Here is a 14,137-nt window from a genome sequence, read left to right on the forward strand (position 1 = left end):
GTCCCATACATGTGAAAAGGTCTTTATTTCACCCTCACTCTGGAACGAGTTTTTCTGGATATAGAATTCTTCTTTGACAATAGTTTCCCTCAGCTCTTTTACTGTAGTTTTTCATCTTCTATTGCTGTAAAGAAGTCAGTTGTCATCAGGTTATCATTTTTCATGGGTAATCTCTCTTTCTGTAGCTTTTCAGATTTCTCTTTATCCTTAACATTCTGTAATTTTACTATAACTAGGAGTCGATTTTTTTGGCACTTCATAAGCTTCTTCAATCTGAAGGCTTTATTCAAGTCTGGAAAATTCTTAGTATTATCTCTTTATTTCCTCTCTATCACTTCTAATCTCCTTCTAGAGTTCCTATTGGACCTATATTGGACCTCCTCAATCCATGCTGTCTTCCTAGTTTCCAACAGTACATTTTTGTCCTGCATTCTGTAATCAGTCTCACTTCTAGCTTTCAATTCACAAATTCTCTCTTCAGCTTGTCTAGTTGACTGTTTATCCAATTTATTGGGCTCTAGAACTTCAATTACTGTAGTTTTCATTGTCAAGATTCCCAACTTTTTCTTTTTCATGGGGTTGTTCATGTTAATAATCTCGTGTTCTCCTTTTAAGGATGTTATTCCCTCCTTTTACCTTTTTGAAAATTGTAAACAAACGTTAAATCCTGTTTCAGATGGCTCCATTATTTCTATTTCCTTGGGTGGGAGTTCTCCCACTTGTTAGGTCTGTTGATTATCTCACGGCACTGGATTTCCTTGTATGGGTTTCCTTTTATTTTGAATGATTCTTCTCTACACAGTGCTCACTGTCATGAGTGTTTCATGATGTCAGGATGGTTTCACGGTTCCCCCAGCTCAGTCATCTAGGCTGTACAATTTAAACCAGGCCTTGCACTAGGATTTAGGGTTTTCACCCCTCAAGACACCATACCTGAATACAGTCCAGGCCCAGTTCCTATAGTCAGACCAGTCCCTCTGCTTTTTCCCCAGGCCACAGGCAAATGATACCACAACTTCATACAGGAAGCCCATCTACAATCTCCCGACAAGGACAAGGCATGCTTTACTCTCCTCTTACTACGACAGCTATCTTTTCTATCCCTGGTCTATAGCTGGCTATGTATCCTTATATTTAAAAAAATAATTTTCATTTATTATTCTTATATATTTGAACTGCAAAGGAGAGGTTCCTACGTGCACTTACTCAGCAGTCTTGACCAGAACACCCTCCACACCTCACTATGTTATCTTGACAGCCAAGAAAACTCCAAGAGCTCATAGGAACAATTAAGATTCATGATTCCACAGATCACACTTACAGTACAGAGGATTTAGAAGGCTTCAGCAGTCATGCTCCCTTATAGGCAAGTCCCTTAAGACCTAATTCCCTACAACAAAAACTACAGTGATTCAATGAATTTTAACTGGCAGAGAATAAAGATGGTGGGGATGGAGGTGCTTCACACAAGCTATGCAAGGCAAGGGTCAATGCAGAAACATAGAAATTATACAGTATTTGAGGCCAAATTAACCAGGCATAAGTCTTAATACCACTCACTAGCTATGAAACCATGGGCAAGATGTTTTTGTTATTATCCTATGATTAAAAACTTAAATGAGTCAATGTGTAAAACTTTAAGTATAAGAGAAAAAAAAAGGCGCTAGGCTCTAATTCAAAACACTTTCCAAGTGCTATCCATCCATCCTGGTCTGGAGCTTTGGCTCTGCTCTGCCACAGATCCACATGATTTCCTCAAAATGCAGAATAGCTGCAGCCTTGGGAATCCGATACAATCTTTTAGCCAGAGCTCATTTCACAAAGCCCATGTCAGTGAGAGTTCACAATCCATTCATTTTCCAGAACTATTTAGGGATGGCATGGCCATTTGTGTTTAGGAAGGGAGCACAGTTTGGGTTTTCCTTTGGGATTTTGCTCATTAAATGAAGCTTGTTCAGGCTCATTCAGTCGGGATGACAGAAATCCAAGCACTTGTGGTATCATTTAAAAAAACAATATGATGATAACATGGGAAGATCTGAAGTTTTAATTGTTTTCTCTCTGGTGATGTCTTTACAGGGAAATTTCCAAGGTCCTTAATGAAGACATCCATAGATCTAAAACATAATTTAAAATAATCATAATTAGCTTATTTCTCCTTATTTTACATTCCTGATCACTCTCTGTCTACAGTATTCTTTTGACATTCCTCACAACCAAACAACCCAAACAGAGCTCCCTTCAAGAACACCTAAATATACTTTAAGACTTAAGACTTAACTTTGTCATGATAAGATCTGAAAAAATGCTTCAATTGATATATTTAAAAATAAAATAATAATAGTTGCCATTTAACGAGGTCTTATTAGGTGACAAGCACTGTACTAAGTACTTCAGTCCCATCTCATGAAACACTCAACATAACCCTATGAGGGAGATGCAAATATCCCCACTTTATAGTTGAGGCTTGCGAAGTTTCAAAATATTCAGCAATTTGCTCGAGCTCACTTGTTTATTATGACTAATAAACAGTAGAGCAAGTTTTAACCCAGGTATGTCTAACTTCAGAGTCTAGGTTCTTACAACTGTAATATACTTTCATTAAAAATGAAAGAAACAAGTTAGTTACATACATAGTCAACTATGCCTACCACTCTTGATCTTATTCTAAGTATAACCTGTGAGCATGGTTAGATTAAGGGCCTTTGACTCATTGCCTTGAGGAAATACCAAGGATATCAAGTTAGAGCCGAAAATGGCAGGCAAGAGACATAGAAGGACTGGGTTTCTCCCCCCCATACCTTTAACAATGCCAAGTCAAATTGTGGTTTCAGATTCATCGTGTACTTGTCTTTTAGCAGCGCAGCTGGTGTCATCTTTTACTTCCCTTCTCTGCTTGATTTCTTGCTTGATTCCAAAGAGTATTTTTCCAACTTACAAAAAGATGATGACTAATGTTTTTCACAAGGAGGTAATCCATGAAAACCTATTCCATGTAATCCAGGATTGGGTTTAACATTGCATATCTATATTAGGCATAAATAACACTAAACTCCAAAATAATCTAATGACATATAAAAGCTGATTTTAAAGAACAGACATTAATTTGACATTTTTATAAGTTAACATTTCAGGTCTTCTCTTGAACCAGAAGTACTCCCAAGAGATTTTACAAAATTAAACAAACACACACCCACACGTTTATTTGCTTATATATGCATAAACTACCTCTGAAGAACACATAAAAAACTGCTATACTGGTTGCTTCTGGGTGGCTGAGAGATAGAGACAGGAGGCAAATTTTTTTCACTGTAACACTTTTACACTTTTAAAATTCTGAATCATGTGACTTGATTACCTATTCAAAAATGAACAACAAAAACTTAAGAAAGGGTGTCTCTAATATTTTAATGTCTTGGTCCTTAAGAAAAAGAAATAAACATACAAAGATTAAAAATATCAATATATGCAAAAGTATAAAAACTTATGATATAACCTTTATTGTATCAGGAAAGCCAATGACGGCCACTATCTATTACCAAATATCATTTCACCAGTATTTTATAAACTCATTCACAATCTGTGTTTCAAGAAGTCCTCTGGTTCCCAATCTGTAATTCTGGATCTCTTAGGAAAGATGTAAAGGTAGTGACAGTCCTTGACTTATTTACTGTATTTCCCAAAGCTGCATTAACTATTGATAAAATGCTGAATTCCATTTTTTGGGGTTTTTTTTGGGTTTTTTTTGCTGCTCCCCGTGGCATGAAGGATCTTAGTTCCCTGACCAGGGATGGAACTCGTGCCCCCTGCAGTGGAAGTGTGGAGCCTTAACCACTGGACCGCCAGGGAAGTCCCTCCATTGTTTTTTTCATGAAACAAGTTATTGCATATCTCTCAGAAGCTATGAACAGAAAATTAAACTATGTCTGATTAATAAAAAAATTTTAAATGAAGTAAAAACTAATTAGTGTTATCTGTTAAATAGATAAGATCATACAAACCACAGATTTTACAAGAGAGAAAACAATAGATGTCCATGGTGTTGAAAACACCAGGAATCACTATATCTGTCTACAGAACTGATTGGGGGAAGAGGGAAAGGGCATTTCAAGCATTAAATTTACCTCCTACACTACCCAGAGCAGTGGTGATATGCAACACTCCCCTTTCTTTTCCTTAGTTTTCCAAATTATTGCCACGGGAAAGGTTCACATCCTTCTGGTGTCGGGGCAGGAAAAAGACTGGGACCTACTCGTCCACCTACATTTTCTGTGTACTCACCCTTCTCCAAGTTTCTCTAAGACATCAAACACTTCTTCTGGTTGTTTAGTTAAACTATCTTCATCTAACTTTTTCAGCTGCCTGTGGATGAAGAAATTGAAACATAAAATACATTTTACTTGCTAGCAACTAGAATACAAAATGCATTATTTATTTTACAATTAGCATCTTAGGAATTTCTTTACAAAGTCTTCACTGGTAAATGACAATAAAGGCAAGCTAAGAGACCTCTAAGGGAAGCTGAAGGGCTGGTCTATGGACATGTTATACATGTCCTTGGTCACCCTGAACAGCAGAATCAGGACCAGAGGGTGAAGAGCTACCAAGAGGCTGACTTCAGTTCCACAGGAGTAAGAATTTTCTAACAATAAAAGTTGTTACGAAATGGTTTAGACTGCCTTAAGAAGTCCCTAGATTCCCACCACTGGAGCATCTAAACAGTAAATGAGTCCTCATGTGGCTGAAATGTTATAGAGTGGATTTAAGCATTAGCTATAACCTTCAGAATCCATTTAAATCTTGAGATTCCATGAATTAAGATGGCATACCTCTCTGTTCAGAGAAGATGTTTAATGCAAGCTTAGCTATGAACTGAAACATGGTCTTAGACTATAGGCCAAGGAAGACATAGAAGAGTCTTGCTCTCCATTAGCAAGACTTTGGTACTTCTGTCGAAACACGTGGATTCTGTAGGTATCACAGAAACAGAAAGTGGAGAGTATACACTCAGACGTGACCAAAAGTAAAAATTAACCAGGCAGCTGGGAGTTTCAGATAGTCTCACCAAGACTCTCTGATGGGCAGTTGTATACCTGACTATTCCCTGAAATCAAAGATAGGTGCTGCTCACAACTTCCAGATAATTTGGATTTTTCTGACTATGACAAACATGGGAGGTTAAATTAAGAGTAGGGTTTTTAAAAAAAAAACTCTGAGACCTCTGAAAATTATTAACAGGCTTAAAGGAGGAGTTTGCTAAGGACTATTTGCGTGTGTGGGTTCTACACAACGGTTTCCTGAAACTACAAAGGACAACAAAGAAAGGAGAGCTCAGGAAATGGTGAAATATGGAAGTAGTCCACTGAAAATTTCTTTGTAAAGAAAAATGTTTAAACTAGGTGGACAATACCAATTTTTACAAGAAAAGGCTTGAACAAAAAAAATACACATACATACACATAAATGTGTACCTTCCTAGATATAGTGGCAAAACCATGAAAGAAGCCAAAAAAGAGGAAAAAAAAAAAAAACCCCCACACACCTGAACACATCAAGTGTATCCACCAATAAACGCTGATCTCAAAAAGACAATCTTAACAGGATTTTACAAATGTCAAAGACTAGAGAAATGGAGAACTGCTCCAAGTCAGTAACTGCCATAACTTGAAAATTAACAAACATGACCACACCGACCTTTGAAAATCAAAAGGTCCGAAGAATTAAATTCCAATGACATCACAAAAATTCCCAGTTTCAAAACAAGAAGGACTGAAGTGAAACTCCTCTTCAATGTCAGAAGTGAAATTTCTATGAACTCAGAAATTAGAATGAACATCTCATAACCCGGGGGAGGGGGGGGTGAAGCATTGAATTTATAACTGTTTAAACAATGGACAATACCTCATTGCTCAAGTATAATTACAGTTTTATAAACAGTTCATATAAAGGAAGATCAAATGTGTTCCTTTGAAGTGGTGACTTCGTGGTTTACAAAAAGCAAAACTCACTATTTCAACTATTACAGAGAACACAGCATAACAAAGGAAACGGCCACTGCCATGAGAGACAGCTGCAGGCCTCTGATAATACTGTGACAGACAAACTTTATATGAGTGCTCAGATACTTATTTAAAACAATCTAAGTGGGGTTTTTGTTTGGTTTGGGTCCAGTCTTAAGGGATCTTTTTATCTCTGGTGCCTGAACCCAGAGGTGGTCAATAAGAACATTTGTTAAATGGATTAATGAATGCAATGATGAGAATCATAAACCTTTCTCAGCAATCCTTGTGAGGTTTCAAAACTAAAAAGAATTTCACCCTGAAAAAGTATTACTGTGTTATCGACAAATAAGATTTCTATGGAAAATCTTTTGATAAGGGACTCAATGCTATTTTTGACATGAGTCTTCATGGAAGAAGCATTATAACCAAGCAGCCCAACTCTGATGATTCAGCCCTCTCAGCTGTACTTCCCCAGGTCCTAGGTAGTTTCACTGCTTGCTCATAACTCAACAGGCCTGGCCAACACAGCCTCCATGGATCCAACACAGGGGGATGCTCTGCTCCTAAGTCAGATGGCCACGTGGACGGCCAGCATCCCAGAAATGTACTCTACACATTCCACCACACTATTTGTATCTAATGGCAACTCACTTTTTAAAATCATCAACTCCTACATAAACCGTCAACTTTAATCTATCGTCATTCACTTAGTCACACACAAATGTCAAACTCAAGAACACAGAGAGCACTTCCTGCATTGGGACTGCTTTCCCTTGTTGGAAACACATGCCATCTGAATCTCTGAAAAGACACCTGTATCTTTCAAAACACAAATAAGGGTGTTTATGAAGGAGTTACTCACCGGTTTGGCTAATTCCCAAACCTCTTTCTCCCACCTTAGAACTCTTGTAAGGTCCATTTTATTTATATATACCTATCCCTCTTTCCACACAGAAGTTGTTATGGGTTACAACAAATATATAAGATAAATGGATGAAATTTTTTAATGAAAATAAAATTAATGTGTTTCCCTCTCCCAACCCCCTTAAATTCATGTTAAAGTCCTAACCCCCAGTACCTCAGAATGTGACTGTATTTAGAGATAGGGCCTTTAAAGAGGTAATTAAGGTAAAAATGAGGTCATATGGGTGGGCCCTAATCCAACATGACTGGTGTCCTCATAAGAGGAGATAAGGACAGGTACAGAGGAAATACCATGTGAAGAGAGGTCTCAACAGAAACAACCCTGCTGATGGCTTGATCTCAGACTTCTAGCCTCCAGAACTGTGAGGAAATAAATTTCTGTTGGTTAAGTCGCCCAGTCTGTGAAACTGACACAGCAGGCCTAACGAACTGATATAAATGATAATAAAGTTAATTGGCTGCAAGTCCGGCAGTTCACTAGCTATGGTGAGCAGGAAAGCACCAGTCATTCAAGTATTCAGCCCTCCTGGACAATTTTTTTTGAAATACTGACCCGCAAGTGTTTACTAATACTCCACTTATTTAATCTCAGTGATGTTGAAGATGGTTGAGAATCACACTGTAAGGTTAGAAAAGCTTGGAGCAACCTTATAGGTGTTACAGAGTACTTGCCCTCTTCACGAGAGGAGTTGTACTCCTGTATGTTGATTAAATATTATGCATAATTTGAAAAAGAAAAAAAAAAAATTCAGCCCTGCAATGCTTTTCTCTTGCACATACAATAAAAATTTTAAAATCCAAAAGGTCCAGGAAATGAGTGCGTCAAAAACCAAAAAGGTTTACTCTTTTGCCCAAGATTATACAGCACAAGGCAAAAGCAGAAACAAAATGCAGATTCCTAATTCTCTTTTCAATTAAACCAGGGCCTCAGGGAAAGAACGAACACATTTTAGAAGGATTTATAATCAGTGTCCATTTATAATTGGATCTATGGTGCTATAGCATATATCTGCTAACATACACAAGGCCGTGTGAAACAGGGATACTTCCAGAAAGCCATCAGGGTGAGGCAGCCAAGAGCATGGACTCTGGACCAGACTACTTGGATTAAAATCCCAGCTCTGGGGCTTCCCTGGTGGCACAGTGGTTAATCCCGCCTGCCAATGCAGGGGACACGGGTTCGAGCCCTGGTCCGGAAAGATCCCACATGCCATGGAGCAACTAAGCCCGTGTGCCACAACTACTGAGCCTGCGCTCTAGAGCCTGAGTGCCACAACTACTGAAGCCCGCGTGCCTAGATTCCATGCTCCACAACAAGAGAAGCTACCGCAACGAGAAGCCCGCACACCACAACAAAGAGTATCCCCCGCTCGCCGCAACTAGAGAAAGCCAGTGCGCAGCAACAAAGACCCAACTCAGCCAAAAATTAATTAATTAATTAATTAATTTAAAAAGAAACCTCAGCTCTGTCACTTAGTAACTGCGGGACTTTTGGCTGATCACTAACCTCTCTGGGCCTCAGTTTCATCACCTGTAAAATAGAGATACAGGTGATGGGATTGTTGTGGGGGTCAAATGAGTCAACAATAAGTTGAACCACGTGAAACTTCTATTTTTATAGATTAAAAATGGTCAAATGTCAGCAAATTCATATGGTTCAACAAGAGACATGGAAAGCACTGAGAATAGTGTCTGGCACCCAGTAAGTGCTAGATGAGTGCAATAATGATTTTATTTCAGACTCAGCACACTACAGTAGGGTGAGCTGAGTCCATCCCAACCAGCTATTTGCCTTCTGCAGTGTTTGTGCCCTTCAAACAAAGCCAAGGGCGCAGCCCAGGCTGTCGATCCCTTCCCTTCACCTCTCCACTGCCCCGAATTCCCACACACTGAACACTTCCTACTTTAGAGCTCATTCTGCTCCAGGAAGTCAGAGGTCTCTGTGAAACTGAAGCGAACTGCACTGGCACCTCAGTCTCTACTCTCGATTTTTCTCCAGATGTGGCAGAGTGAGAGAAGACCCTGGTGTCCACAGAGCAAATCACTGATACAAGTGCAACCAACTCAGGGGATTAGACTTTCCAGGATCAGCCATCCCCCAGATCTTGACTTAAAACAATTTCCAGGGAGAAGTAGGATTTGGAGCTGATATAAAACAATACAGACCTGAAAAGGGCACAGTCTGGCCACGTCCAGTGACCCAGACCTAGAGCAAAGAAGTCAACATACAGGACTGTGTCTCATCTCTTCTGGGCCTCAATTTGCCCATCCTGAAAATGGTCCCTTATTTCCCTCTCTACCTCCCAGTGTTGGATATGAGGAAAATTTGGAGGACCCTGGATATCAGGGATGAAAGGTGCCATCATCTAGAGTGGGGACACTACCAAAATCATCTTCTTACATGCTGTCCTCCACGAAGCCTCCCTTGCCAGACCGTCCACCTGCCTTGGCACATCTTCAGCCTCAGGCGCAAGGCTTTTCCCCTCAGCAGATCCTCCCCACTGCACCCCTCGGGTGGGACTCCCTCCCTTAGAAAGTCTGCCCAGCTCTCCTCTCTGCTAGTTCCCGACCCATCCCTTAGCCAGACCCCTCGTAGGTTCTCATCCGGCTTCAGCATGCTCCCTACCTCAGTGGGTCCCTTCTAGGACAGTCCTCACCCAGTGGCCCCCGCCCTCGGCAGGTGCTCTCCCTAACTTGTCCCCACGTTCGTCAGCAGCTGCTCCCCCCACCTGTCTCCCACTTCCGCCAGTATGTCCCCCCCCCCCAGCAAGCGATCTCTCTAACCCGCCCCACGTTTATCCCCCTCGGCCGGACCCCCACCAGCCAGAGGTCCCTCATTCAGCAGGTGCCCCATCAGCCGGATCGCCCCGCAGGTCCGTCCCCTCCGGGGGCTCGCACACCAGTGTCTCCCCTCCGCCAGTTCCCGCCTTTCCCTCCCCCTCCACCCCCTTCCTCTTGGCCAGCAGCCCCTCACCGGCGCGGCGGGTTCCTGAGCTGCACCGTCTCCATGGCGCTGCCGGCAGCCGCCCAGACCCGCTCACTGCTCCATCCTCCCCCGGGACCTCCAGGATCCCGCCCCGCAGACCCTCCCACACTTCCGCTTTCCGCCCCTACCGGAAGCGGCGCGCGGGGCGGGAGCGGGGCGGGGCCGCGAGGTCCGGGCCTGGACCACGTGGTGTGGACCCGAGTCACGTGGTGCGCCGAGGCGCGGACCCGGAACTACGGAGCGCTGGAGCCTCCTCCCGGGGGAGTCCTCCTCAATCAAGCTCGGGACGGCGTCCTTGTATCTTGCGACATTGTTCGCCCAAGACACTCGGTCTCGAGACCAAGAACCCATCTGTGCCTCGGGCCCGGCCCCTCATTTCTCAGACGGAGATACTGAGGCTTCTTGCGAAGCACCGGCTTGATAAGAACTGTGGATTCTTAACCAGCCAAGTTCTATGCGGGAGGTATTTGTGGTTTCCTACCGTTCCTTCCTGGTTGAATTCTTGTTCCAGGTGGAGGCTGGAACGTGCATAACCTCTCATTGGATGTCACAGAGCATCAGCCTGCAAATTGCCGCATCCTCTTAAGAGCCTTACCTTTCAGTCAGTTTGAGGACATAAAAATAGCTAATGTTTATTAAGCTCTTACCATGTACTTGCTTTCATATATTATCTCATTTAATCCTTATATCAAGCCTGTAACGTTATCTCCAATCTTATCTATTAATTATTTGACACTGCTTATCACGTTTGCGGTACTCTACTCCTATTAACTCATTTAATATTCTTAACAACCCTGTAAGTTAGGTAATATTATTATTGTCGTAAGGCCAGAGAGGTGAAGCTCCCATAGCTAAAAGTATAGGTTTGGGGATTTAAATCCAGATGGATCTGATTCCAGAGCCTGCACCACCAAACTGGAAAACCACTTGGACCCTCTGGTTGGGCATGAGAGACAGAGCTTCCTCTCCACTCAAGAGACCCAGTTACAGCTGTGGAAGTTCATAAATCCTCAGTTGCCACCACCATCAGCAAGTGTTTAAGAAAGTGGAAGATTCCACCTAATTTACTCATAGAGAAAGTTACCCAAAGCAGCCTCTCACTGTTTTTAATTGTCCTACTTTTCTCAAAGATATGCCATCTACAAAACCTAACACCTGAGCAACCACCTTTCAGGGTCACCCAGGTATGGGACCCCATATGTTAAAAGCGGAGTAATGGAGCCATTCTCCTGACAGGAGGAAAACATTTACTGAGAATCTACTATGTGCCAGGCACAATTCTAAGCTACCATTTAAGCCTCAAAAAACCCTATGAAGTAAGAATTATGCCCATAATTCCTCTGCTCCATGGTGTCAGTCAGCGGCAGTCAGCATTTAGATGAATCCCTGTCCAAAATGCCTCACTCACATGACTGACAAATTGGTGTTGGTGTTGGCTGGGAGCCCACTTCGTGATCGGGGATGGGGGGGCCAACTCCATTTTTCTTGAGCCTCCTCACAGAATAAAGGCTGGGTTCTAAAGTATATTTCTGGAAAGAGCCAGGAGGAAGCTGTAATGCCTTTCAATGGCATAGCTTTGTAAGGTACATAATGTCATTTCCACTGTTGAAGGGGCCCCCAAAGACCCACCCAGTTCAAGGAGAGTGGACATACGATTCCATCTCTTGATAGGGGAGTGGCAAGGTTTTGGAAGAGCATGGAGAACTGGAAGTACTGTTTCAGCCATTTGGGGAAAATACAACTTGCCTCAGGTATACTTGTCTGGTATACCACTTAGAATATATTCAGCCTCAAGCAACTGAAAAAGAAAGAACAATCTAAATGGTGGTTTAAGGCACAGTGGCATTTGTTGGGCTGCACCCCACAGGCCTACAAGGCCTGTGCTTGCCCAGCTTCAAGACCAAAGAAACAGCCTGGAATCAGCAACAGAGACATCGATGGTTTGATGGATGGGAGTGCTTACATGCCTAAAGCAAGGTCCTGGAGTGACACCCCACCGTGTGCAGCTCACGGCAGGCAGGACATAGTGGCAGTCTTTGCTGGGGGGTGGGGGGGATTACCAGTTATAGGGGAATTGATATCAGGTGGGCTCATTAGTTACTAGGGAAACCAGCAGAGGGGCATGCCCCTCACCACCCCTTTGATAAGCTATGATTAGCTGGGGCCTAGGACAAGTACGGAGGAAGGTCAGTCATGTGAGTAGGGTGTAGGTGCCGCAGGCCCTGGTCTGGCAGGGGATGTACAGAGAGCAAGAGAACAGCCATCTTGAGTGGCCTGACCATACAGCATATCTTGTTTATAACTGAGAAGTCCAGAAGTCAGCAGTCCTAGGGTTGATTCAGGGGCACAAGCACGTCGATTTCATCTTTCCTCTCTGGCCTGATTCAGCATGTTGGCTCTTCATACTTGTGCTTATTGACTCACAATTGCAAAATGGCTGCCACACCTCCAGGTACCATGTCCTTAACCCAACAGAAAAAGAGCAAAAAAGGCTGTTTTGAAGTCCTGTGTCTCTCTCTTATCAGGGAAGGAAAACTTTCCCATAAGCACCCAGCACACATCCTCCTATCTCATCGGCTAGATCAGGGTCACATGCTCACCCCTTGCCCAATCACTGGCAAAAGAATGAGATCATTGTGATTGGTTTACAGAAATCTTGATCCATTTTCTGGGCCAGGAGAATCTCAGGCAAAATTCAGACTGGAAGTAAAAATGGAGGTTGTTTAGTAGATAACCAGTGTGTGTGTCTGTGTGTGTGTGTGTGATCCGGTTTTCCCACCACACTAAGTGTTCCTTCTTTGCTCTTGTATGGGGCCTATGCTGGGCTGAGGGGATTCGGATGGAACAGCCACCCAACCCTCAGAATGTTTAAGGTCTGGTTGGGTTATGAGTTTACACAAATAATTACAGTTGACCCTTGAACAACATGGGTTTGAGCTGCATGGGTCCATGCGGATTTTTTAAAATATATATGTACCACAGGGCTTCCCTGGTGGCACAGTGGTTAAGAATCCCCCTCCCAACGCAGGGGACACGGGTTTGAGCCCTGGTCTGGGAAGATCCCACATGCCACGGAGCAATTAAGCCCGTGCACCACAACTACTGAGCCTGTGCTCTAGAGCCCACGAGCCACAACTACTGAAGCCTGCACGCCTACAGCCTGTGCTCCGCAACAAGAGAAGCCACCTCAATGAGAAGCCTGCGCACCGCAACGAAGAGTAGCCCTTGTTCGCCATAACTAGAGAAATCCTGCGTGCAGCAATGGAGACCCAATGCAGCCAAAAATATATATATATATGTACTACAGTATTACACAACACAAGGTTGGTTGAATCCAAGGATGCAGAACCTTGGATAAGGAGGGCCAAGTGAAGTTACACACGGATTTTCAGTTCTGCAGGAGTTGGTTGTCCCTAACTCCTTCCTTGTTCAGGGGTCAATTGTATAACTAAATACCTGATGGCAGAGACCAGGTTTTTGTCAACAAACCTTTATAAGTGCATGTTGGGTGCCAGATCCTATTAGGTCTGGGGAGAGAAAAATAAAGAAGACCTACTTCCTGCCTTTAAAGACCTCACAGCCAAAAAATAAATAAAAATAAAAATTAATTAATTAATTAATTTTAAAAAAAAGACCTCACAGTCTGAGAAAAACTGTAAACTGATGTGAAATAAAATTCATATTTTATGGCAAGACAAAAATATGAACATAAAAATTTTTGGCCTCCTCTCTCCCCTCTGCTGAGCACTGTGGATCTGCACTATGCATCAACCAAACCTCCCCATCAGCAGAAATACCTGCTCAACCATAAAGAGCAACATTCTCCTAGCATCAAGACAACCTCTTGAAAGATAACATTCCTTCTTGATCTTGTAGGGGGTCACGATGACACTTGCCCTCTGTCTCAAAAAACTTATATAACTGTGCCTTGACTTCTAATGGGGGGACAGTTCTCAGAGCTGAGGTGCTGTTCCCAGGTTACAATCCTCAAACTTGGCTCAAATGAAATTCTCCACTTCTTTCACAGATTGACTATTGATTAATTTTCATCGACAATGACAATCACAGAAAAAGAGCTAAATTAGGAATAAAATCCGGGAGCAATAAGAGCAGAGGAGGGAGATTATGGGGGAGATGATGTCCGAGTTGATTATTGGTTGAGTCAGGATTAGGGAAGAGAAAAAAGTGTTTGGAAAAGAATTCCAGGAAGAGGAGAGCATAAGCA

The 14,137-nt window shown here is 42.6% G+C and overlaps 1 protein-coding gene across 1 annotated transcript in view; it reads right to left on the reverse strand.

Annotated features, from left to right (window-relative positions):
• Positions 1–10,026, reverse strand: part of STK4 (serine/threonine kinase 4) — a 95,593-nt gene extending 85,567 nt beyond the window's left edge. Inside the window, exons 1-2 of the mRNA XM_036825975.1 lie at positions 9,901–10,026; positions 4,282–4,362 (exon numbers count right to left, since the gene is read on the reverse strand). Coding sequence (XP_036681870.1) covers positions 4,282–4,362; positions 9,901–9,935 — 116 coding nt within the window. The 5' untranslated portion in view covers positions 9,936–10,026. The remainder of the gene's footprint in view (positions 1–4,281; positions 4,363–9,900) is intronic.
• Between the last annotated feature and the right edge of the window lie 4,111 nt (positions 10,027–14,137).

Source organism: Balaenoptera musculus, chromosome 15 (assembly GCF_009873245.2).
Source record: "Balaenoptera musculus isolate JJ_BM4_2016_0621 chromosome 15, mBalMus1.pri.v3, whole genome shotgun sequence".
NCBI lineage: Eukaryota > Metazoa > Chordata > Mammalia > Artiodactyla > Balaenopteridae > Balaenoptera > Balaenoptera musculus.